Source organism: Eleutherodactylus coqui, chromosome 13 (assembly GCF_035609145.1).
Source record: "Eleutherodactylus coqui strain aEleCoq1 chromosome 13, aEleCoq1.hap1, whole genome shotgun sequence".
Taxonomy (NCBI): domain Eukaryota; kingdom Metazoa; phylum Chordata; class Amphibia; order Anura; family Eleutherodactylidae; genus Eleutherodactylus; species Eleutherodactylus coqui.
In genome coordinates, this window is record NC_089849.1 from 44,778,431 (window position 1) to 44,801,672 (window position 23,242).

Sequence of the window (23,242 nt, forward strand, 5' to 3'; positions counted from 1 at the left end):
TCGCAGCCTTATAAAGAATGTAATCCCAGAAAAAAATACAAATGTTTAACCCTTTGCAATCCAATTTTGGATTCAGGGTTTCCTAGGGAGTTCTCTCTTTCTGCTATTATACAATGGCGCCATCTGCTGGCTAGAGCCAGTACTGTGGTATGGGACATGCTGGAGAGGCCCCCGACAACAAAGCGGCCAGTAATCTACAGTAAGAATACCCTGCCGGATGTCTTCCGATATCGGAGCTGTACAGCCTTCAAATTAGAATGTCTTCAGACGTCAGACAGTGGATTGGAAAGGGTTAAAACGTTTATAGAAACAACGTGGATAGAGAGGCCACGCCCACTTTCGTAAGAACAAATTAATTTGCAATACCGTTCGCAATTTTTAATTATTTTTTTTGCGCAAATGCGTTGTAAATATATTGTAAAAACAGCACGCCGTTATTACGGCTCACACTACGCCACGAAAGGCATCACCAATAAGCCGTCATGTGGCCTGTTTCTGTCTACCCAGAGCAATGACTGATTAGCACTGCATGCCAGAGAAGGTGCCAACTGCTCAGCGCCCCACATGCTGCCCCCTCCCTGAAGAGGCAGTCACACGGCGCGGTCGGGATGCGGTTTTGCTAGCAGTGACTGCTCCCGCAATGACATCTGCCGCGGCTATAAAGCACCAGCATGACAACCGTTGAGCCGCTGGCATGTGACATGACGTAATAGAAGGGCGTGGCTCATATCCCCAGAGCCCTAAGTGAGAGGCGTGGCCTGGCGTTAGGTGGGCAGGCAGTGTCTAGCGCAGTGGGCGGGGCTACCTCCCCTGCTCTCTCGTCCTCCCGTAGGCGGAGCTAGACTTGGCGGGGTGTGCCTCGCGCGGTAGGAGGGGCGCTCTGCGGTTGGAGCCGGAGTGCTTGACGCGGTGACGTCGTGTATTTGCGCGGCTCCGCCCCCTTCGTTCGTTCAGTCAGTCGTTGCTCGGGTCTCGTCGCTCGGTTACTGGTCCGGTCAGCGGCTCTTTCTCCTCCTCCCTCTGTGTGTGTGACAGGACCCGGGGGCTTCTGTTCCTATCATGCCGGACCGCAGACCTTTCGAGCGTCTCCCCGCCGACGTGAGGCCCGTCAACTATGGGCTGTGTCTCAAGCCCGACCTCATAGACTTCACCTTCGAGGGGAAACTGGAGGCCGCTGTGGAGGTATAACGGCGGGGGGCGGAGGAGGCACTGATGTGGATGTAGTGCTGTGGATGTGTTACTGTATGGCGGCCTGCTGGGGACAATCTGCATTGGCGAACTGCTTGTAGTCTCTGTAGTTGCACTGAAGCCTCTGTTTTCCTCTGTTATCAGCCACCCGCTCCTTCAGATTATGGTGGGCCGGTTACCTTATTGAGGTCCCCCTCCCGTCATGCTCACAGGATCCGGTGGATCCCTCTTGCAGCTTCCACAATGCACCCTGATCCCTCTGTGGACTTTAGCCCAAGTTAGTAGTCCAGGCAGGGAGTCTCCCCGTGTCAGCCGGTCGCCGCTCTGACTGATAATTACATCGGTGCCGCCGCTCTTCTTTGCTCCATGTTGTTTTTTCTTTTTCTTTCTTTATAAGGGTTAAATTTGGCCCCCTTGGACGGCCGGCAGAGGTTGCATTAATAATCGCAGGCAGACCGCGGGCCGTCCCGATATCGGGGTGTTTTATCAGTTGTTACTGTATTGCGTCTTGACTCTTCTTACTCTGTTGGGTCTTTTCTACAGTTTTCAGGGGGCACGGGCCGCACGCTTGGAATGGCCATGCAGCGTTACACGGGCCGTCCAGGATTTGGGGTTTTCCTATTGGTGACCTAGCCTCAGGATCGGCGGGGGGCACTGCTGGGGGTCTCCATGGCTCAGCTGATCAGGATGTCTGCATCGGTGGTCAGGGCTGGAAGTATAATGGACGGCTATTGCACGCACAGCTCCTCTAAGTGGTCAGAGCGGAAGTGTGATAGAAGGCATCCCTCCCACTGACTTCAATGGAGGACTTCCTAATTCTGTCTCTGAGCACTGATGTGTTGACAATGGACCAGAGGATCGGCTGACTGTCAGGGATCCCAATGGCGGACCCCCGCCCATCAACTATTAGTAATCCAACCTCAGGATAGGTCATCCTCAATAGTAAATACCCAGAATACCCCTCTAACTACTTGTAAGCTAGCCTCGGGGTAGGTCATCAGTAGTTGATTAGAGGGGGTCTGCCCATAGGGATCCCTGCCGATCAGCCCCCACTGCCGTTACAAACAGTGCTGGAAACCTTACAGCAGCCTGCAGTACTAAGGCAGTCCACTGCAATATGCACAGCGCTATCCACACTGACAGCGGGTCTTGGCATCAGCAGTGGACCCTGATGTGTGACCTCCTGAGAATAGGTCATCAGTAGTAAATGTCTGAATTAGCCCCTTAATTATCAACATTGCAGTAATTGGTACTTCAGGGGCAGCTCCTATGGAACTCAATGAGAGCTGCAACTGCAGTACTAATTCAGGCCACTGCAATACGGACGGCGCTGTCCGTGCTGACAGCTGGTCTTGGGATCAGCTGGAGTCCGGAGCGGTGGATGCTGCCAATTTACTATTGATGACGTATCCTGAAGGTAGGTCATCAATAGTAAAAATACCAGACACCCCCTTTAAAGTGTTTATCCCATAAACATCATACATTTATCACCTATCATCATGTGAACTGGTGATGAATGACGTCGGGGGGATGCGTAAATATGGTGAAGCAAGTGAGTGCTGTAAATGCCCAGGTCTGCGGGTGTAGGGTCGCCCTGATTCTAGCCCTACTGGGTACGGGTACAGTGATTGAGGTAGGTAACAAGTCATGTATAGGGGTGCCTGCAGGGCGACGAGGAGCTTGGGGGGCTGACAGCGCAGACACCGATCCTTCTGACCCTTGTGAGCGGCTTCTCCAGAGGGCTGATGTAAGGGTGACTCGGATTCAGCTGATGTCTGCAGTTGGCACTGTATGGGAGGATTTACCGTACAGCCTGGCACGTGACCGTACCGGGAGGGATGTGCAGAATGTCAGCAAATGTAGCAGGTAACGGCATACACTGCAAGCCCTTACCCTCCGGTCTCTGATAGCAGCCCAAGGCTTAGGGGTGCGTTCCCACGTAGCGGATGATGCGAACTCTAGCGCCGCCCCGCAGCACATTTCATCATTTCAATTCGAATTCAGTTGAAAGCGTGAAATCGGCTGCAGATCCCCAGCAGAATCTGCGACAGTCTGCAGAAAATCAGCTATGCCAGAACGCACCCCGAAGAGGATTTCCTACTGTACACCTCTGTCGCCTATCCACAGGGTAGCTCCTAAATAAGTGATCACCAGAACGGTGCCCCCAAGTGGTGGTGTGCAGGTGTGAAACCTCTCTCCTCTGCGTCGTAGAGGCGTCTAGTGGTCCACAAGCTCTACAAGCGGAAGAAGAGGTCACTACACACAAGGAGCCTCCGAGAGCCTCTTATAAAGAGGGGACCACTTTTAGGGTCTTGGGTAAGACCGTTCATATAATCACTCCACAACGCTCATCATTTGTATATCTGCCTGAGATGGAGCCGCATGCCGGGTTTTGCAGTAAAACGACGATTTCTTCTGGGGGCGGGATGCTTTTTTGTCACATTCTGCACTCTAAGGGGGATTGCTGGTCTTTGCAGTGCACTGTGATTGGCTGCAGCGATCCGTATACAGCCTGACTGCTGGGTGTACACCGGTGCGGCGGGGAGAACGGTAGATGCGGATCCGGGACTGGCCAGCTTTTTACTTTAAAGGGGTTGTCCAGGACTTTGTTTTTTTTTTTATCTATTGATGACCTATCCACAAGCTCCATTGAACTCATTGGGAGCCGTGCCTGCAATACCCCCCCAGGCTGCTGCCCAGTCTGCTTTCTGCGCTGTCCGTGCTGACAGCGGCATCGGGAATCCAAGATCCCTGCGATCATCTGTGGATGACCTAGGCTGTGGATAGGTCATCAATGGAACCCCCCCCCTCAGTCTTGGGGGACCCTTTAAGGCTTTAGTACACTCCGACTTGAGAGATTGTTTTGCGCCGTGGCTCTTCTGCTCCGTTATTCTCTGTCCGCACTTCACACGGTTTTACGTTTTGGAAAACTATCCGTACGCTCTTGTACGAGGAGACTCATCAATATGGAATGGGCAGCGTGACAAGAGGTGGCGGCTCCCCGCCAAGAGTGTAATTAGTGGTTGAACATGTAGCAGCCAATCATAGGTGTGTCTGTATACTACAGCCCCTACTACCGGATGGCAGCCATCCCTCCTAGTAATAACACCGGGCACTTCTGATTCATTTCTGTTGGCATGTGAAAAGTAACAAACCCAACCCATATTACTAAACTCTGACTCCACGGCCGGCCCCGCAGGGTCCTTCCTGGCAGAAGAGTCCAGAGGCAGCGCCGATATGTATGTACTATATGTAGGAGGGGTTCTTTCACTGCAGATCTGCCTTCACAACCATTCATGATCAGTGAGACCAAAAGCCATAATGTCATTAAAGCATCTTCTGGGGATGGAGAAATCGTGTTTAATTTTGGTGCCACCATGTTTCTGATTTTGATGTCAGTTCCTGAAACCAATGGTGAGCAGGCTGGGTATAATCCTAGCAATCGTAGGGTATATAGAGGTTAGGTCTGCCATGGCAGGAACCGCTGATACATACACTATCCTAACAAAAGCAAGAATCAGAACTTAGTAACATAGTATGCCAGGCTGAAAAAAAACAAATGTCCACCCAGTTCAGCCTGCCCCCCCCCCCCCCCCCCCTGTTGATCCAGAGGAAGGCATTTATCCACATTGAACTTCATTTGCCATTTTTCTACCCAGCCCCCAGTTTGTGGTATTTCCTTATGTTAGTAGCATCAAGCCAGCGCCGTCTTTTGCCGCTGATGGCTTCAAGTATTATCGATGCTTCTAATAAATTACCTTGCGTTATATGGCCGAAGTCTGTCTTTCATAATTTTGGGCTGATGCGGTCTAGGACTGTTTAGTTCGTGATCTTGGCGATCCATGGAATTCGTAGGAGTTTCCTCCTCCAGCACCAAAGTTCAAAGTCATCAACCTTCTTTCTGTCCATTTTTTTCTTCTGCGTCCGACTTTCGCAGCTGTGATTGGGAAGATGATTGCGTTGACTCTCCGGCGTTTCGCTGCCATGCTTACGTCCTTGTTGGTCCATACCTTACCCATTCTGAACATTGCGACTAGCGCGATTCACGGTTGTATTTTGGGTCCTGATTTTCATTGCGGTCAGTTTTTCGATCCAAAGGAAGTCTTGAACTGTTTTGACGTCTTAATTTTTGGTTTTGACTTTCCCTGTACCGTTACCGGCTGTCATGATCTGGTCGTCTCGATGATAAAGTACAGCTCTGCTTCTTCACTTCCTCCAACTTTGTATTCGTTGTTCCTGATCTCCTGCAAGGTTGTATCATCCGCATATCTGAGATTGCTGAGGTTTCCTCCACCGATCTTGAGTGAGTTGATCAACCCCCGTTTAGCTCCGTTCACATGGAGCAATCTTCGTTAGTGTGATCACTCACGCACAAACGCAAGAGTCGCACTGACAAACCCGCCTTCGTCGGCTGCCCGTCGCACATGTTTACACTGGGCAATAATTGAGAATGAGCGATCAAAGTTGTGATCGTTGACCTCGTCATCGTCATCTACATGGGCTTTTAGCAGCGATTGGATCGGTAAATGACAATCTTTTCATACAGGGCTTTATCCATCTCCTTGATAACCCGCTGCCTGCAAGCGGCGTGTTCGCTGTGAGCGCTTTAACAGGAAGCGGCGGTTACTTTCAGGTCACTTTTGATATCCGAAAGACCATCAACCAGTCTCGAAGGTCTCTGGAAAGTGGCGCCGTCCACCACAAAAAGTCAAATGTCTGAGTAGCTGGTCCCAGCGGATCGCCCGGACAGATCGTTGTGCGGCCGTCACGTGCCGGCTTTTCCTCTTCGTCTAATAAGCTTTTTCCTTCCTGACTTGAGTCCATTGATCTCCTTCCAGGCAGTGAATACGAGGCCCCGTGTACAGTTAATGTTCTTCCCATGTCCTCCTGCTCGGACCGCTGGGTGTGATATTTGGGCTCGTGCCCCGTACGGCTGGTGCTCCCGGTATTTCAGGTATCACGGCTGTAATTAAGGCAACGGGGGGAGTAAAACCTTTCCATTTTATGTCATAGTAAACTCTTGTTGACACGGTGCGTTGGGTCCGTGCCAGAGCCTTGTGGAAACCCTATAATGATGATGGTTGGGTGCTGAGAACTTTACCTACATACTTATGGTTAATGGCGGGTAATTATGTCATAATGAGTAGTTCTAGCTTGTATTTTCTTTGTGAGATTTCCAAGTCCTATGAAGACCCATACAGCGTTCTGATGCTTAGTTACATAGGGGTGAGAGGGTTCTGAATACGGGGCGATGCAGTCATCATATGGCAGTATACAGTTGTATATAGATGTACCACCCCAAAAAATAGCAGGGCTCCAGGTGGCAAACAAAAGTGTGCTAATGCGACCATGAATTTGCAAATGGCGACATTTTAGTCTTGTTGCCATTTGCGACCAGCCATGCTGCTGTGGTGCACCGCTAGCTGTCATACATGTAGAATTGGCTCTGTATCCAGCATATGTTCTTAGAGCCCTGTCCCCAAAATGCAAGCCACCTCTTTTTGGAGGCTTCTTTTGGCCTCTTGTGACTGCTGCATGCATGTAGGAAGTTATTTCTTTGGGGGAGTTGAGCGGCTTGGTTACTGTTACTTTGGTCCTGGGGTTGACGGGGCTTCTACCGCTACGCTGCGCCCAAGAGTGCAGCTGCTTTAGTACCGCTACGCTGTGCCCCGGAAGAGGGCAGCTGCTTTAGTACCGCTACGCTGTGCCCCGGAAGAGGGCAGCTGCTTTAGTACCGCTACGCTGTGCCCCGGAAGAGGGCAGCTGCTTTAGTACCGCTACGCTGTGCCCCGGAAGAGGGCAGCTGCTTTAGTACCGCTACGCTGTGCCCCGGAAGAGGGCAGCTGCTTTAGTACCGCTACGCTGTGCCCCGGAAGAGGGCAGCTGCTTTAGTACCGCTACGCTGTGCCCCGGAAGAGGGCAGCTGCTTTAGTACCGCTACGCTGTGCCCCGGAAGAGGGCAGCTGCTTTAGTACCGCTACGCTGTGCCCCGGAAGAGGGCAGCTGCTTTAGTACCGCTACGCTGTGCCCCGGAAGAGGGCAGCTGCTTTAGTACCGCTACGCTGTGCCCCGGAAGAGGGCAGCTGCTTTAGTACCGCTACGCTGTGCCCCGGAAGAGGGCAGCTGCTTTAGTACCGCTACGCTGTGCCCCGGAAGAGGGCAGCTGCTTTAGTACCGCTACGCTGTGCCCCGGAAGAGGGCAGCTGCTTTAGTACCGCTACGCTGTGCCCCGGAAGAGGGCAGCTGCTTTAGTACCGCTACGCTGTGCCCCGGAAGAGGGCAGCTGCTTTAGTACCGCTACGCTGTGCCCCGGAAGAGGGCAGCTGCTTTAGTACCGCTACGCTGTGCCCCGGAAGAGGGCAGCTGCTTTAGTACCGCTACGCTGTGCCCCGGAAGAGGGCAGCTGCTTTAGTACCGCTACGCTGTGCCCCGGAAGAGGGCAGCTGCTTTAGTACCGCTACGCTGTGCCCCGGAAGAGGGCAGCTGCTTTAGTACCGCTACGCTGTGCCCCGGAAGAGGGCAGCTGCTTTAGTACCGCTACGCTGTGCCCCGGAAGAGGGCAGCTGCTTTAGTACCGCTACGCTGTGCCCCGGAAGAGGGCAGCTGCTTTAGTACCGCTACGCTGTGCCCCGGAAGAGGGCAGCTGCTTTAGTACCGCTACGCTGTGCCCCGGAAGAGGGCAGCTGCTTTAGTACCGCTACGCTGTGCCCCGGAAGAGGGCAGCTGCTTTAGTACCGCTACGCTGTGCCCCGGAAGAGGGCAGCTGCTTTAGTACCGCTACGCTGTGCCCCGGAAGAGGGCAGCTGCTTTAGTACCGCTACGCTGTGCCCCGGAAGAGGGCAGCTGCTTTAGTACCGCTACGCTGTGCCCCGGAAGAGGGCAGCTGCTTTAGTACCGCTACGCTGTGCCCCGGAAGAGGGCAGCTGCTTTAGTACCGCTGCGCTGCGTGGTTACATTCTTGTATGTAGTGGGGCAGTATTATCCGGTAATAGCTATATTCTTGTACGAAACATAGTGGTATTATAACCGCCCTGCTGTACGCGGCGGGCGCCGTTGGAGCTGCCCTGTTAGGAGAGCTGCAGGGCACGCTATATAACATAACTAAAAATTGTATTTGCTCCCTAAAATGTTGAGTTTGAGGTAATGCCTCCTGTGTACCATAGTATGCCCCCTACTGGATTGTGTGCCCATCAGGTAATGGGGTACGGCCGTAATGTAGTATGAAAGCGCTCTGAAGTGAAGGTCTCATCTGACGCCCAACAGCATTTTGCTTTCTAGGTAAACCATATAAATGCCGTATATAATCAGGAGTATAAAGGCATTCTGGGATGATGTTGCTTCTGGCTTCTGTCTAGACCTGCTGGTACGCAGCGATATAAGTGATATATATATCCAATCACCCATGGTATACACGACTGCCGTTTACAAGAAGGTATATAGGAGCTTTGTTGTATGCCCACAGGGATTCTTGCTGGTTACACAGGGGAAAAAGGAGGCTCGACTAATGCGGTTTTGCTCGGGACCCCTCGTGATCAGCTGATGAGACGCCCGCTGTCAGTGGTCATAGCGGAAGCCGTTGGCTTTAGTCCTTATGTAGAGGCCGGCGGTGGTAATTATAGGCTGGGGTCTCAATAAAATCAATGACAGCTGCAATTACCAGCGCCGGCCACTATACAGGCGTGAAGTCGAACACCGCTCCATACGGCGCTGTCTATTGTGGCACTGACAGCGGGCTCCCAATCAGCTGATCACCCAAGGTCCCGAGCGGTGGACCCCAGCCGATCGACTCTGGATCAGCCGTCCCCGGGATAGGTCATCAGTAGTATTTGTGAACCCCTTTTAAAGTTCACTTTGACTTCAATGAGCTTCTATTGTAATCCAATCTGCAAAGCTATTATACCGCTAATGACAAAACCCGAACGCGTCAGAAACCGCAGCCTCGGTGCGAACGGAGCCATAGAGATGTGAAAGACTGGCACTCCTGACCCCTAGCGATATAATCATTGGCCGGCATACAATATCTGACGGAGAGCGCTTTGTGTAGGTAGCTTCCTGCTAATGAAGTGCGGAAGTGGTTCTACCCGTTGTAGAGGGCAACGGGCAAACAATAGGAAATTGTATTACCTGCAGAAACCAAATTGGCACAGACCCAAGGGATACTTTGTCATTGCCCGCAGATGCCAGTCAGCAGATTATGTTCCCTTAATTCATGGAAAGAGATTGGAGATATTCTGGTTTTGTTCACGAAATGACTGCATGACGCCTCGGTACCTGCCATACCCAGCTGTTCTGCATTACTAATATATGCCCAGCACCTCTTCTGACAGGTCATTATACACAGCGGTCACGAGTAACGCCTACTGAATAACAGGTTCATCCCGCTTTTTGGGCAATGAGAGCCTTGAGACCTTGAAGAACAGATTCCTCAAGGTGGAACATCCTCCATGTTCAACTCGCCCCATGCCCGCCGCAGTAGTTTCATTGGCGCACATTTAGCGGATAAGTAGGAGCAGATCCCACAGCCCTTTTTGGCAAATCCCAAACCTGTTCAATGGGGTTACAGTCCAGCGAGTTTGGGGTCCAAGGCAGCGTGAAGAATTAGTTGTGTTCCTCCAACCACTCCCTAGTGATCTGACCTCGATGACCTGGAGCTTTGTCCTGTTGAAAGACTGCGCTGTGGTCGGGGAAGACTTCCTGAGGATAGTGTTCACCATTCAAGGATTGGGGTAAGCTCGCCAAAGTTTCCAGGCCATGCCAGGAAAACGCTTCCAGACCATGACACAACTGGCATGTTAAACCCCAAACGTGCTCCCATGGGATACAGCTTCATGCTGTTGACACCAGACGGGGACCCAACCATTCGTATGGTTCTGCAGGAACGGGACTCCTCACTCCAGGCGACATTCTCCCCTGTGTCTCAGGTCCATTGACCTCTTTGTTGGGTCATCATTGCTGGTCTTCAGATATTGAGCCGCCCAGTGTAACTTCCCTGCTGTTATACTGGTGGGTCAGTCGGTCCACAGTGGCATGTCATTGCTGAAATACCAGATGTGCCACCCAACGCTCGCCTCTAGGATCAATCACACATGGCCTTCCCCTGCGTGGTCTTCTGTCAGATGTCTGTCCGGGTTCAACCAGTCTTGGTATATTCTTGATATCATGATTCGGGAACAGCCAACAAGTTGGATTGTTTTCTGAATACTGGCACCTATTACAGGATATAGACATTAGGTGACCAGCAGGGTTGGTAATCCGGGTCTTGGAGTCGGGTAGGAACTTTCAAATGTTGATTCGTTGGTTATTCTGACTGCCATTATAGAGTCGGGAAGGAATTTTTTTTTTTCCTCCAAAAGGGGCTAAATTGGTTGCTGCATTACTTTTTTTGTTTTTTTTGCCTTCCTCTGGATACACAAGGGGTGGAAATTGGCTGAACTGGATGGACATGGTCTCCCTTCAGCCTAACATACTATGTTACTGCGGGCACCAGCAATCTGACCGCGGTCAGTCCCTTAAGTCATCACATTTCCCTAAATGTTGCCTCGTGCTGCGCAGAAGAGGTCAGCACACTATCGGAGGGCAGATGGTGACGCGGTCATCACGTGGTAGCGCGTTACTCATCGTAAGCTGGTCCTAACGCAGTGAGGCTTCAGTGTATAATGGATTGCCCCTAGTATGCCCCCAATCGGGCGCACTAATATGGCTGCCCTTCATCCTGGTAGTAGTATATAACACAATGATGTTAGAAAAAATGTCACCGCGCTACGTGGTACTTGTGTTATATGTGTGGGTACTCTTTATCCTTAGCGATAAGCATAAAGGTGAATAGTGGTATAAGAAAGACACTTACTAGACAGGAGGGGGGGTGTATAGTACAGAAGCCCCCTCCTTGAAGTGCTGACTCCAATCACTGACGAGGGTGCACACCGGTGTACTGGGTAAAATCCAAGATTTATTTTTGATCCACCGATTGTGGAATCAATAAAAGGCAACGCGTTTCGGTGTCAAAGTAACGCCTTTCTCAAGCCAATGAAGTGAAGCATGCTGGTAGTAGGGTGCAGAAAGAAACCACCTCTGTACATTAGGGAGGCTTGTAGGGCTGCAAAATGTTCCTCTTCAGCTTGTTTGGAACATCTGACCAATGTTATAAATCGCCACCGACGCCAAACTGTGCCAAAGAGAAAAAAATGTCCGTTTTGGCAAAAGAGAATGAAACCTGGTTGGAAAATCTGTGGTGTTGCACACTTTGGGGTGTTGAGGGAATATTTTCCTGGATCCGTACAGATCCTGTTGCTGCAGCTCTCTAGCTTGTGCCTGGAAATTTCCTTAATGACGCGGCCTCGTCTCGGTGGCTGAATCTAATTAATGACCGCCTTAAATATTATAAGATGACACGCTGGCCGCGGCTGCCCTCTGAAGCTGCAGCAAATCTCCAGCTCTATTGCCTGGCTCCTCGTGAGCTCGGCTCCCTCCCTCCACTTCATCAAGGAGACCATGGCTCTTTTGCCTGTCGCCCGGCCCGCCGATTATAAAGAGCGGAGACCTCGCCGTGTAGCTTGCGCTCCAGAACAAGAATACAGGTCAATGTGGCTGCTGGGACATTTACAGTAGAAGCGAACAAGTTGGCTTCAGTCAGAGGCGCACGCAATTCCCGTTCAGACCGAACAGTTATCATTCGCTTTCGTTCATTTTGAAGGATAAGCGTTCCGTCTAAACGCACCTTTTACGCTTAACGATAAGTGCAACACTTGGCGCTAATATTTAATAACTTGTGTATATTTTTTTTTTTCTGTGCAGGTGAAGAATGCCACCAATCAGATCGTTATGAACTGTGCCGATATCGATATCATCACCGCCTCGTACGCCCCGGAAGGAGATGAAGGTGAGTTATGGGTTCGGAGCATTACGGATGTAGGAAACCTTTAGGCTGGGTTCACACGGGGCGTATTCCCGTCGGAAATCTCGCGGTTTGGCCGCAGCAAAAACCGCGAGATTTCCGCCAGGAGAACCACGGCGGCTTTGAAGCAGCCCGGCCGCTCGCTTTTCCGTTGCGGCCGCCGCTCCATAGAGGAGAGCGCGGCCGCGACTAAAATAAACAAAAAAAAAAGTAAATAGACATGCTGCATCTTCTGAAACCGCGGCTGTGGCGGCCGCAGCTGCGGTTTCAGCCCGACTTACCGCAGCGGATTGGCCGACCCGTGTGGACGAGATTTCTGAGAAATCTCGTCCACATGGCTGGCTAATCCCAAGATTAGCGGCCGCGGGCGGATTTGCCACGGCCAAATTCCAGCCTAAAGATGAACTGTCATCAAGAATTTTTCCTATGAAACGGGTATCAGCGGCGCCCGGGTGGTGCAGTGGTGTTCAACAGGCCTCTCCTATTAAGAAATGGGAATATTTGAATGTTTTATACCCTTTTAAATGTCTCTCGTGCCATATACAAATCACCGGAGAAGATGGAAATCTTGGCTGAAAAGAGGCCTGGCGCTGTGAGTGTTGGATGTAGCCGCTGTGTCGGCTCCTGAAATCCTGCGTATACCCTCTGCAGTATAAGGCCGCTTGCACACGGGCAGATTTGCATTGTGGAATATGGAGTGGACATCCGCCTCCGCAGCAAATGCCGCCCACAGCATGCTATGGCAAAACACGATTTCCTGTACATGAGCGGAAAATGATTGCAATTTTCCGCTCGCAGAGGAGAGATCGCAGCAAGCTATGGCTCTGTTCGCACGGCTTCCTTTGAGGTTAATGGAAGCCCTTCGCCCTGCGACCCATCCGCAATCTTCATTGCGGAAAGGTCGCAGGATCCACATCATTGCATAGCGACAGCCTGTACTGTGCATGTGCGATGGCCGGCATATCTGCAGCACTGACTATGAAGACTGTGGACAGGTATGCGGGGTCACCGGCCGGGCACTGACGGTCTAAATCAAGCATGCGCACTAGAATCTGCCTTAAGGGGATGTTCACACGTAGAGGAAATGCTTAGGATTTGCCGCAGCGGAAAATTCCACAGCAAAATTTGCTGCATTTCCGCAAAAAAAAAAAAAAAAGATTCCAAATTGTCCGCATATCTGCAGCTAATCTCAGCAGCCACAACGCTCCCCTCGGAGTTCTTCTTGCTGTCACCGTACCCTGGCGGCCTCTAGTGAGCGCTGTGCCGCTGGTCAGGTGATGTCATTCCTGCGGCTGATTCTCATCAGCAGGACTGCGCTCACTGGAGGCCTCCGCGTGAAGGAGTACGCTGACAGCACGAAAAACTACTATTGTGTGCATACGCAGCTGATTTTGAGTCAAAATCCGCCCAGATGCTGCAGATTTCGACTGTTTCTGTTGCAGTAATGCTGCAGAGTTTTGTGCAGCACTTCTGCTACATGTGAACGTACCCTTTTTTAAAGGACTACTTCAGTGAGCAGGCGCGGTCCAGGACATCGTGTGCCTGATGGCGTCAGATGTCGCGCTCTGCTGTCTCCACTGCTAATTGATGATGTGTGAGTAAATAAAGGAGGATACGGAGGACAGATATTCCACACGTCCCTGAACACTATTTACACCCTCATCTGCGGGGTTTCGCTTGAGATCTTGGCAATGTCCTGGCCATTGTTGCCAGATGGGGCGTCTTTACGCTAACGGGGGCCAGCAGTACAATCAGGAGGCGTCTGGGGAAATAAAAAAAACCCAAAAGCTTGCTGCTATCTAATCTGGGTGGCTGCGTCATAACTGTGGGGAGTAGAAGTTTGACAGTCCCTTTAAAGGGGTTTTCGCATCTGGCACACTTATGGCACTCATCCACAAAATATCAGTCCTGCACACCATCTGAAGTGATTTCTGAGCAGGTGGAGGACCAAAATAAAGCCGTACGATCCCAGACAAGGAAACCCCACTGCGCTTTTCACAAATTATTGGCGGTGAGTCATTTGGACTTTATTTATCCCATGTGTGATTCATTCCACGGAAGAGAAACTCCTATTCAGGAGGGATTGATGGTCAGAATAACGCAGCAGCCTCAGCGTTGGAGGACGCACGTTTGCACTGTGTGACTACCTGTATCACCGGCGAGGCTGAGGGCTTACCGGGAGCGCCGCCTGCACTGCGTGGTCACGTCTGACTGTTCTGCGCTTTCTGCACAACTTAGGAGTTTAATAAAAGCTGTATATAAGGCGGCACCTGTTTGTGGCGTGCTGCACCGTTGTACCGCAGCCACGTTGTTTGTGTAGCCTGGCAGTCGGAGTGCAGCGGGCTACGCAAATGGTGTACAGCGCCAAAGAATCACCTGACATGTTAAACGGATGTAGTGGGCTGAGCATTGGTTTGGTGTCTGCTGTACTAATGTGGTTGCAGAAATATGCACACCCTAAGGGTGGTTTTACATGAGCGCTAAAAACGTGCGATGCGAGAGTTGGCCAAAACACAGAATTATGAAACCAATCATTTACTAGGGTTTCCTTCACACTTGCGATGTTTTCACTTATGCCATGTTTAGGGGGAAAAATCACGGCATGCCCTATCTGGGTTTTTTGTTTAATCTCCCATGTTTCCCTATGGTACCTCCCTTTTATCGCATTGCAAAGCATGAACTTGCGAATTTCATGAGATGCGTTTTTAACATTAGGAAGTCCTATTGACTTTCTAAAACGTGCGAGGAAAAAAAAGCAAGCGGCAGCGATGTTTTTTGTGAGAAAATGCAGCGCTGACATTGACAAATTGAAGGAAAAAAAACATGATTTTTGCCGCGATTTTCTTACTGCAAAATTGTAGTTGCCCGTGTAATAGTAGGCGAATCTAATACTTTGTTGATGAACACTTTGACAACATTTAGCTTTTTTGGGAAGGTGTCTTATCAGCTTATCACATCTTGACTTGGTAATCTTTGCCCGCTCTTCTTTGCAATAATGCTCCAAAACTGTCAGATCTCATGTGTAGCGCCCTCTTCAGGTTACCCACAGATCTTCGATGGGATCCAGGTCTGGGCTCTGCCAGTACTTGCCAGACATTCCAGCAGCTCCTTTAGTGTTGCTGTCGGCCTCTGAGCCTCCTGGTCTTCTCGTTTTTTTGAGTAACGTCCAGTTCTTGGTAATGTCACTGTGGTGCCTAATATAATCCACTTCTTGCTGTTACCTGGTATATGTAATGCCTTGGACATTTTTGGTTCCCTTCTCCTGACTGATACCTTCCAACAATCAGATCCCTTTCATATGCTGTAAGGTCTTTACAGACCAACTAGGAAAATGTCAGGGAAATCCTCCTGGAAGAGCTGAACTTTATATAAGGGAAATCAGACTCACTGTTAATAACGGCAGCGGAGTGCTGACTACTGTACAACATGAGCTTATATGTCATTGGCTAATTCTAAAGACAACCACGTCCCCAAATATAAGGGGGTGTTCACTCTTATGCAGCCACATTAGTTTAGGTTTGTTATTTTTCTTCTTCAACCGTAAAAGTTTTCAGTTTTTTTTTTCTCCAATGGAATTGTATATCTGTACGGGTCACATGGAAGGGGGGAATCTGAAATTATTCAACAGTCTCACGAAGTAGCGCTGAAAAGTTTAGCAGGAAAGTGGGTGATGTAAGAACAGGTGTGATACCTGGCAGGCCTGTGGATACAGGAGGATATTCAGGAGACGTGAGAACGGGTGTAATACCTGGTGGGTCTGTGGATATGGGAGGATATTCAGGAGATGTGAGAACGGGTGTGATATCTGGTGGGCCTGTGGATATGGGAGGATATTCAGGAGATGTGAGAATGGGTGTGATACCTGGTGGGCCTGTGGATATGGGAGGATATTCAGGAGATGTGAGAACGGGTGTGATATCTGGTGGGCCTGTGGATATGGGAGGATATTCAGGAGATGTGAGAACGGGTGTGATATCTGGTGGGCCTGTGGATGTAGGAGGATATTCAGGAGATGTGAGAACGGGTGTGATACCTGGTGGGCCTGTGGATGTAGGAGGATATTCAGGAGATGTGAGAACGGGTGTGATATCTGGCGGGCCTGTGGATGAAGGAGGATATTTAGGACAGATGTGATATCTGGTGGGTCTGTGGATGCGGGAGGATATTCAGGAGACGTAAGAACAAGTGTGATACCTGGTGGGCCTGTGGATGCGGGAGGATATTCAGGAGATGTGAGAACAGGTGTGATATCTGGCGGGCCTGTGGATACGGGAGGATATTCAGGAGACGTAAGAACTGTGATATCTGGCAGGCCTGTGGATACAGCAGGATATATGAGACGTGAGAACGGGTGTGATACCTGGTGGGCCTGTGGATGCGGGAGGATATTCAGGAGACGTGAGAACGGTGTGATACCTGGTGGGCCTGCAGATGCGTGAGGATATTCCATCTAGTATACTGCTTACACAAGGTGTGAAAGCTTATCTGCTTGAAGCCTGAGTAGTAGCGTATAAAGTACACCTACAGTTGGGGCGTCTGGTCTGTGTAGATGGATGCGCTGGCTTGGGTAGGGATGAATTGGTGTGTGGCTGGATGTAGTGGGAGAGAACGAAGGACATCGCAAGTGAAAGGAGGAACTTAGAGCGAAACAAATGTTAAGCGTGCAAGTTCCTTGCTATAACGTGGACTTCGGCACAGATTAACCCTTTCCTGAATGGACGGCATTCACTCCTCTGTGACCAAGCCAGTTCTCTTCTGTGAATATTGGTGGGATTAATCCAAACGGTCTAAAGGTGAGGGTGGCCGTTTTCTTATACATGGGTTGAGGATGGGCTCATGAGGACGAATAATCCCAAGCACGCAGTACGCACGCATGTTCCTGTTGGTTCATTGACTGGTAGTTGGTCTTTTTACACGGTCTGATTATTGAATGGAAGAATGTTTGGAAATTTTTGGGCAGTGTAGAAGGACCTCATAGGGGGTTGTACCAAAAATACAAGTTATCCCTTATGCACAGCAAAATCTGTAGGGTTCTAAATGCAGGCAAATGGAAGAGATTTTAAGGAAACCTCCACACACAGTGGCAAAAATATACAGTTTACATTTACCTGCAGTATAGGCTTTAAAGGGGTTGTCCAGGTGCAAACTATTGATGGCCTATCCTCAGCATTGGCAGGGGTCTGTCACCCAGAATCCCCATCTGGGATTCTGTTCTCTGGATTCGTGTGATCGTGCACTGAAATCATATCTGCAGGAAGCAGACAGCTCTGTTCCCACTGCAGTGGCCAGGCTTGGTATTGCAGGCCAAGTTGTACGTACTAATCTTTACCTCCTGTTGCTGCACTATACATAGAGAGATTATAGATACTGTTCTTTATGCACGACCAAACTAGACCAGGCTATCTATAAGCAGTGATAATGAGGGAACACTTAGCTAACTTAAATAAATTTAAGTCTCAAGGTCCAGATGAATTACATCCTAGGATACTAAAGGAAACAGTGGAGGTAATTGCTGAACCACTCACCATAATCTTTGAAAATTCTTGGCGAATAGAAGTCCCAGAAGACTGGAAAAGGGCAAATGTTATCCCTATAGTCAAAATAGGGAAGAAGATGGATCCAGGAATCTACAGGCCTGTGAGCCTGACTTTTATACCAGGGAGGATATTTGAACAAATTATTAAACAGCATGTATGCAAGTACTTGGATGAAAGTGGAGTAATTAACCAGAACTAGCATGGGATTGTAACAAACAAGTCATGCCAGACTACTCTAATTTCCTTCTATGACAGAATCACAGACTGGCTTGATCAGAGGAATGCGGTAGTTATAGTATATCTTGACTTTAGTAAAGCATTTGACAAAGTATCTCATACCATACATATTGAAAAAATGACCAAATATGGGATTCACAAGGCATATGTTAGGTGGATTCAGAACTGCTGAGTGATCATACTCAAAGAATAGTCATAAATGGCTGCATAGCCAATGGAAGAATGTATCAAGTGGGGTACCACAAGGCTCTGTCCTCGGCCCAGTGTTGTTCAACATTTTTATAAATGATCTGGAGGAGGGAATTGTTTGGAAACATATCAAATTTACTGATGACACAAAGCTAGGAGGGATAGCCAACACTAGGAAAGAGAGAGTATTCAAAAAGATCTAGAAAAGCTTGCATAGTGGGCAGTGACTAACAGACCGGTATTTAACAAGGAGAAATGCAAAGTCCTACATCTGGGCAAGAAAAATGAAAAAAGCACATACAGAATGGGAGGAATTGAGCTAAACAGCAGCACATGTGAAAAAGACTTGGGTATACTAATAGATCATAGACTGAACATGAGTCAACAATGTGATGCAGCAGCCAAAAAGGCAAACACAATTCTGGGATGTATTAAGAGAAGAATAAAGTCTGATCATGTGAGGTAATTATCCCCCTCTACTCTTCCTTAGTCAGACCTCATCTGGAATACTGTGTCCGGTTCTGGGCACGCCACTTAAAAAAAAAAAACATAGACAAACTGCAGCAAGTTCAGAGAAGAGTTACCAAGATGGTGAGCGGTCTGCAAATCATGTCCTATGAGGAACGGTTGAAGTATCTGGGAATGTTTAGCTTGCAAAAAAGAAGGCTGAGAGGAGACTTAACCCTTTCAGATCCAATTTGTATCCTGGTTTTCCTAGGGGGCTTACTCTTTTAATGCTGTTATACAACAGCGCTATATGCTGGCTAAAGCCAGTACTGCATGAGGTGACACGTTGGATAGGCTCCGACAGCAGAGAGGCTGGCAATATACAGTAAGAGAACCCCGACGGACGTCTTCCAACATCGGAGCTGTACAGCCTTAAATCATAATGTCTTTAGACGTCAGACAGTGGATTAGAAAGGGTTAATAGCGGTCTACAAATATCTGAAGGGCTGTCACCGTGCAGAGGGATCAGCCCTATTCTCATTTGCACAAGGAAAGACTAGAAGCAATGGGATGAAACTGAAAGGGAGGAGACACAGATTAGATATTAGGAAAAAACTTTGACAGTGAGGGTGATCAATGAGTGGAACAGGTTACCACGGGAGGTGGGGAGTTCTCCTTCAATGCAAGTGTTCAAACAAAGGCTGGGCAAATATATGTCTGGGATGATTTAGTGATCCTGCATCCTTCCAAAGAGCTACATAGGTAAATCGGGCTCTTTTGGAAGGTTTTAGACAGTTTAAGTTCTTGAGCTCTTACCATTCCGAGCACATTTGCAAAAAATCTGAATAAAACGCAAATATTAACCCCACTTCAATAATACCTTGTATAAAAATAATCTACACTTTATAGCCCTCATGGCCACCGTTGAATCCAGCCAATAACGGGCTGCAGCATTACATTCCTTTTCTCCTGGCATCATGGCGCTCGGGACGTGAGAACGGGCGGCCCCCTGATTTCCTGGGATATCTGTCACAGCAATCATCGGGATCACAGCGGGGCTGCGGCTCAGGATCCTGCTGGCCGCGGAGGGGTAAGTATAATTCACTTTAATACAGGGTTCCTATTGAAGCCGGTTTGTTCAATAACCGGACCACCACTTCCATTAAATTCTCTTTGGGGCGCCGCTGGCGGGATGTCAAAATTCTGTGCAGAACAACCCAGTGTGTGGTGTTTTTTTTTTTCCTCCCGCTCGTTGCGAGCGCATTGTAGCTTATTGTGTTGGCTTCATATCAGCAGCAAATTATGTTTTTAACCACAAAGGATTCAGCGATGTAGACCCGGGCGAACCGGATAATTCTACTAGTGCGTTCTACGTCTAACAGCAGCAAAACGGTTAATTTTCAGCAAGCTCTTAGCATTTCTCCAGCCACTTATCTTCCCTCAGAGGTGCAATATCTGCAGGGCGGTAAGAGGAGTTGTGCAAGAAGTGGCAGGCTGCGATAGGAATATCTTTTTCCTCCGATGCCCTTTACCCGGTGACTCCGGCACTTGTTCTTTGCTCCGTACAAGTAGCTGAGGTCATGAGATCTGGAGATCGGCACGATGCTGACGGAGTCCTGATTATTGCACTAAACTCCTGCGGTGGCCATTACACGAAGCGTTGGCGGCCACAGGTAACGCTCACAATTTACCGCTAATTGCCGGGCCGCAGCTGGACTTGCAATCTGAACCAATGGGCAAATGCAGGTGCAGCCGCATAACTAACTATAATGTGTGAGCGTCGCCCACTGATGCCAACGGTGGTGTAGTACTATCCTTATGATACTTGGGAGTTGGGGTGATGGCGGTATGTACTCCTGAAATCAGGGGTTCCATGGTTAACGGTGCCAGCCTCCCAGTGCCGCCTTAAGGTTTCCATTCATTAATGCCAACCACACAGTGCCCCCCATTACAACACCGGCCATAGTGTAGACACATAAATGCCCCTATAGTGGTTGCATACATTAGTTGGCTGCCTAGTAGTATTTTAGCTGCATGGAGCTGCAGTATCGTACACCACCATGGATGGCGCTGTTTCTGCAAGAACAGCAAACCCTTTTACCTAAAATTTGTGTACCCGTTAGCGCGACTATTTTGCACTATGAACGAGACTTTTTTGCGAGCGTATGGGCGTATTTTACGTCTTCTGCCCTCGTGACCGATCCGTTGCATGTGGCAAACAAACGCATCGTTTTGAAATGCCTAATTAGTTCCAGAAGTGTGTTTCCCAGCACTATTACAGAACGTTTCACGCATCGCCTTGTGTAGTACGTGCGCATTCAATCACCCCCTATTGGCTTTATGGGGACCTTTGGTGCACAAATACACAGGATTGGGCATATTGCAGCAGCGCCGGCCTCTTGCGGAGCGGCGCACATCTTCCCCGGCATCTCTGATGAAGAGGTGATTATTTTGGTCTTCGGCTGTAATTTCAGGCCATTAGTGCATCAGGTTATTAAGGAGACAAATGCACTAATGGAGCTTTCTGGCCCTGCCAGAGAGCAGAGCTAAGCTGGATTTATGTAGTCAGCGGGGGGAGGAGAGTTCAGGGTTGTACACAGCAGCGTGCATCTCCTGCAGTGCCAGCGGCCGACGGGCACACACCTACAGCTGCCAATGTGTAGACCAGCAATAATAAGCATCACTTATAATTGGCTCCATGCACCCGCAGCCCTCCGTGTTCCTCTCCTGGCAGCACCAGTCTGGTCTCACCATGGATGTCAGTGTGAAGATTCCAGCGTACTACACCAACACGCTGGATGTGCCGCTGTAATCTGCATTGCAGTAGGCACCCCCGCTTGGACTGATCAGCACAAGGCTAATATGTAATGTCATCCTGTAACATGGGCCCTCCTGCCCAGGTAGTGATGCCCAAGCGGGCGCCCTCTGATGTAGTACTGATCTTGCCATCCTATAGCAATTTCCAAGCTGCTGCCTGCTGAGTATGCCTTCACCTGCTGAGCATGCCATGTCGGCTCTCTGCCCAGCACGGACCTTGTCAGAACATAGTCTTCATACTGTATAGCGTAGATGATGTGCGAACCCCCCCTCCTGCTTGTTCAATGACAGGAGGATTAAAGATCCCTATGGGGAACAGACTGGCACCACGTGGAGGTGAACAGAGATGAGGACTGCCCGCGGATCACAGCGTATGTATGGCGCTTGGCTTTTATCACTAGCTGACTCCGTGGCAGAATGCCATCTGTCCTCCCCTCCCGTTACAACAGGGTGATGCAGGAAGTTGGTGGGCTGTTTTCTGAAAACACATAAAATCATCACAACGGTTCATTTTTATTAGCGCTTTAACATTTATAGTATCTATGAAGCGCCTAGTATACATATGTATATCACACTATGCAGAAGAGGGCTCCGATGACGGAACTTACCTCTGCACAGTGTTAGAGACCTGTGCCAGACCTCACTGACATGGGAGCTATGCAGGGACATCTATGTCTGAGTAGGTCCGACGTTGGATTGGAAAGGGTTAATGGATTACTGAGGGGTAATGCTGACCTGAAAGTTGCACTCCAGGACGGAGGTCGTCTGAGTACTTGCTTGGTAGAGCCAATGTAAGCGACTGATCAATGTACACACCTCCATCAACCAGGTAAATATAGTCACCCGTAATTATCTGGTGTAAACAGTCATTGACTTTCAGCGACTAGCCAACAACTTTGCGGGGAGGTGTGCGCCGCTTCTGCCTCCCGCTGAATGCTAAATGTCTCTAACCTTTCTTTTTTTTTTTTTTTTTTTTTATGCTTTTGTCCTCCCACTTGAAGCTCATTGGTTCCCGAAAACACACACATGCGTCCAAGTGTTCCTCAGCTGCTATGATGTCTGTGTTTTTGGCTCTCACGGGGCCCTCGAGGCCGTGGTTTCTCACTAGTTTGGCCTTTGATGTAACACTCAGTGCTGAGATCTCTCCGAGCCGTGAGTGTTTACTCTGAGATCGCTCGCATGTATTGGCAACCAACTGGGGGAGGGATCGAAAATTCAACTCCACAATCGCCAAGGAAGCTCGCGCCCCATAACGAGGTGACGAACAATATTTGGCCCGTGTGATTGCTTCCAGCAATTTGTTCAGCGATGGTGAAATTGAACAAGTCCTCAACAATTGGGGTCATTGTGATGGTGATGAGATTCGCGAAACGGCCAAAGATCCAGCGCCACGTTTGAATGCATGCCTACAGGGCCCCATTGATTTCAATGGGAGCATTATACCGCGATTAACACGGTGTCCAAAATGCCGCGGTAAAAAGCGCCTCTGTAAGAGCACAACCAACGGGTTCTTCTCTTTGGCGACTATTTTGAGCAACCATTCTGAAGATAGTTGCCCCGTGTAAAGCCACCATTAGTTGTGTGACATGCCTACTGACTTGTGTTGGGAGAGGTAATTAAAAGGGGTCGTGCCGAGTCTTTACACTCCATCTAGGTCATGTGACTATTGGAAAAAGTGCTTTCCTGGTAGGAGGTCTGGCTGCGGAACCCCTGCCAATCACAAGAGCGAGGAAATTCCCATGCCCCCAAAGTCGCAAGTGGACTTTGTAATGCAGAAGTGAATGAAACCATAGCTATTTGTTTTTTTCCCCGTCTTTTTAATTGAGGATCCCTTTAAACTAAGGAATTTATTACCAGCTGGTGTTTCGGTTTTGATGAGAACTCTCCCTTTTTAAAGGGCTTTTCTGGACAAAACCCATTGATGACCGAGTCT

At 49.4% G+C, this 23,242-nt stretch overlaps 1 protein-coding gene across 2 annotated transcripts in view; it reads left to right on the forward strand.

Moving 5' to 3' along the window:
• NPEPPS (aminopeptidase puromycin sensitive) overlaps positions 1–23,242 on the forward strand; it is a 58,292-nt gene that overhangs the window by 10,108 nt on the left and 24,942 nt on the right. Inside the window, exons 1-2 of one of the 2 annotated variants that reach the window (XM_066586936.1) lie at positions 922–1,182; positions 11,983–12,067. In XM_066586936.1, coding sequence (XP_066443033.1) covers positions 1,060–1,182; positions 11,983–12,067 — 208 coding nt within the window. In that variant the 5' untranslated portion in view covers positions 922–1,059. Of the gene's footprint in view, positions 1–921; positions 1,183–11,982; positions 12,068–23,242 lie in introns of those variants that run through there. The other variant, XM_066586937.1, reaches the window with a different exon arrangement.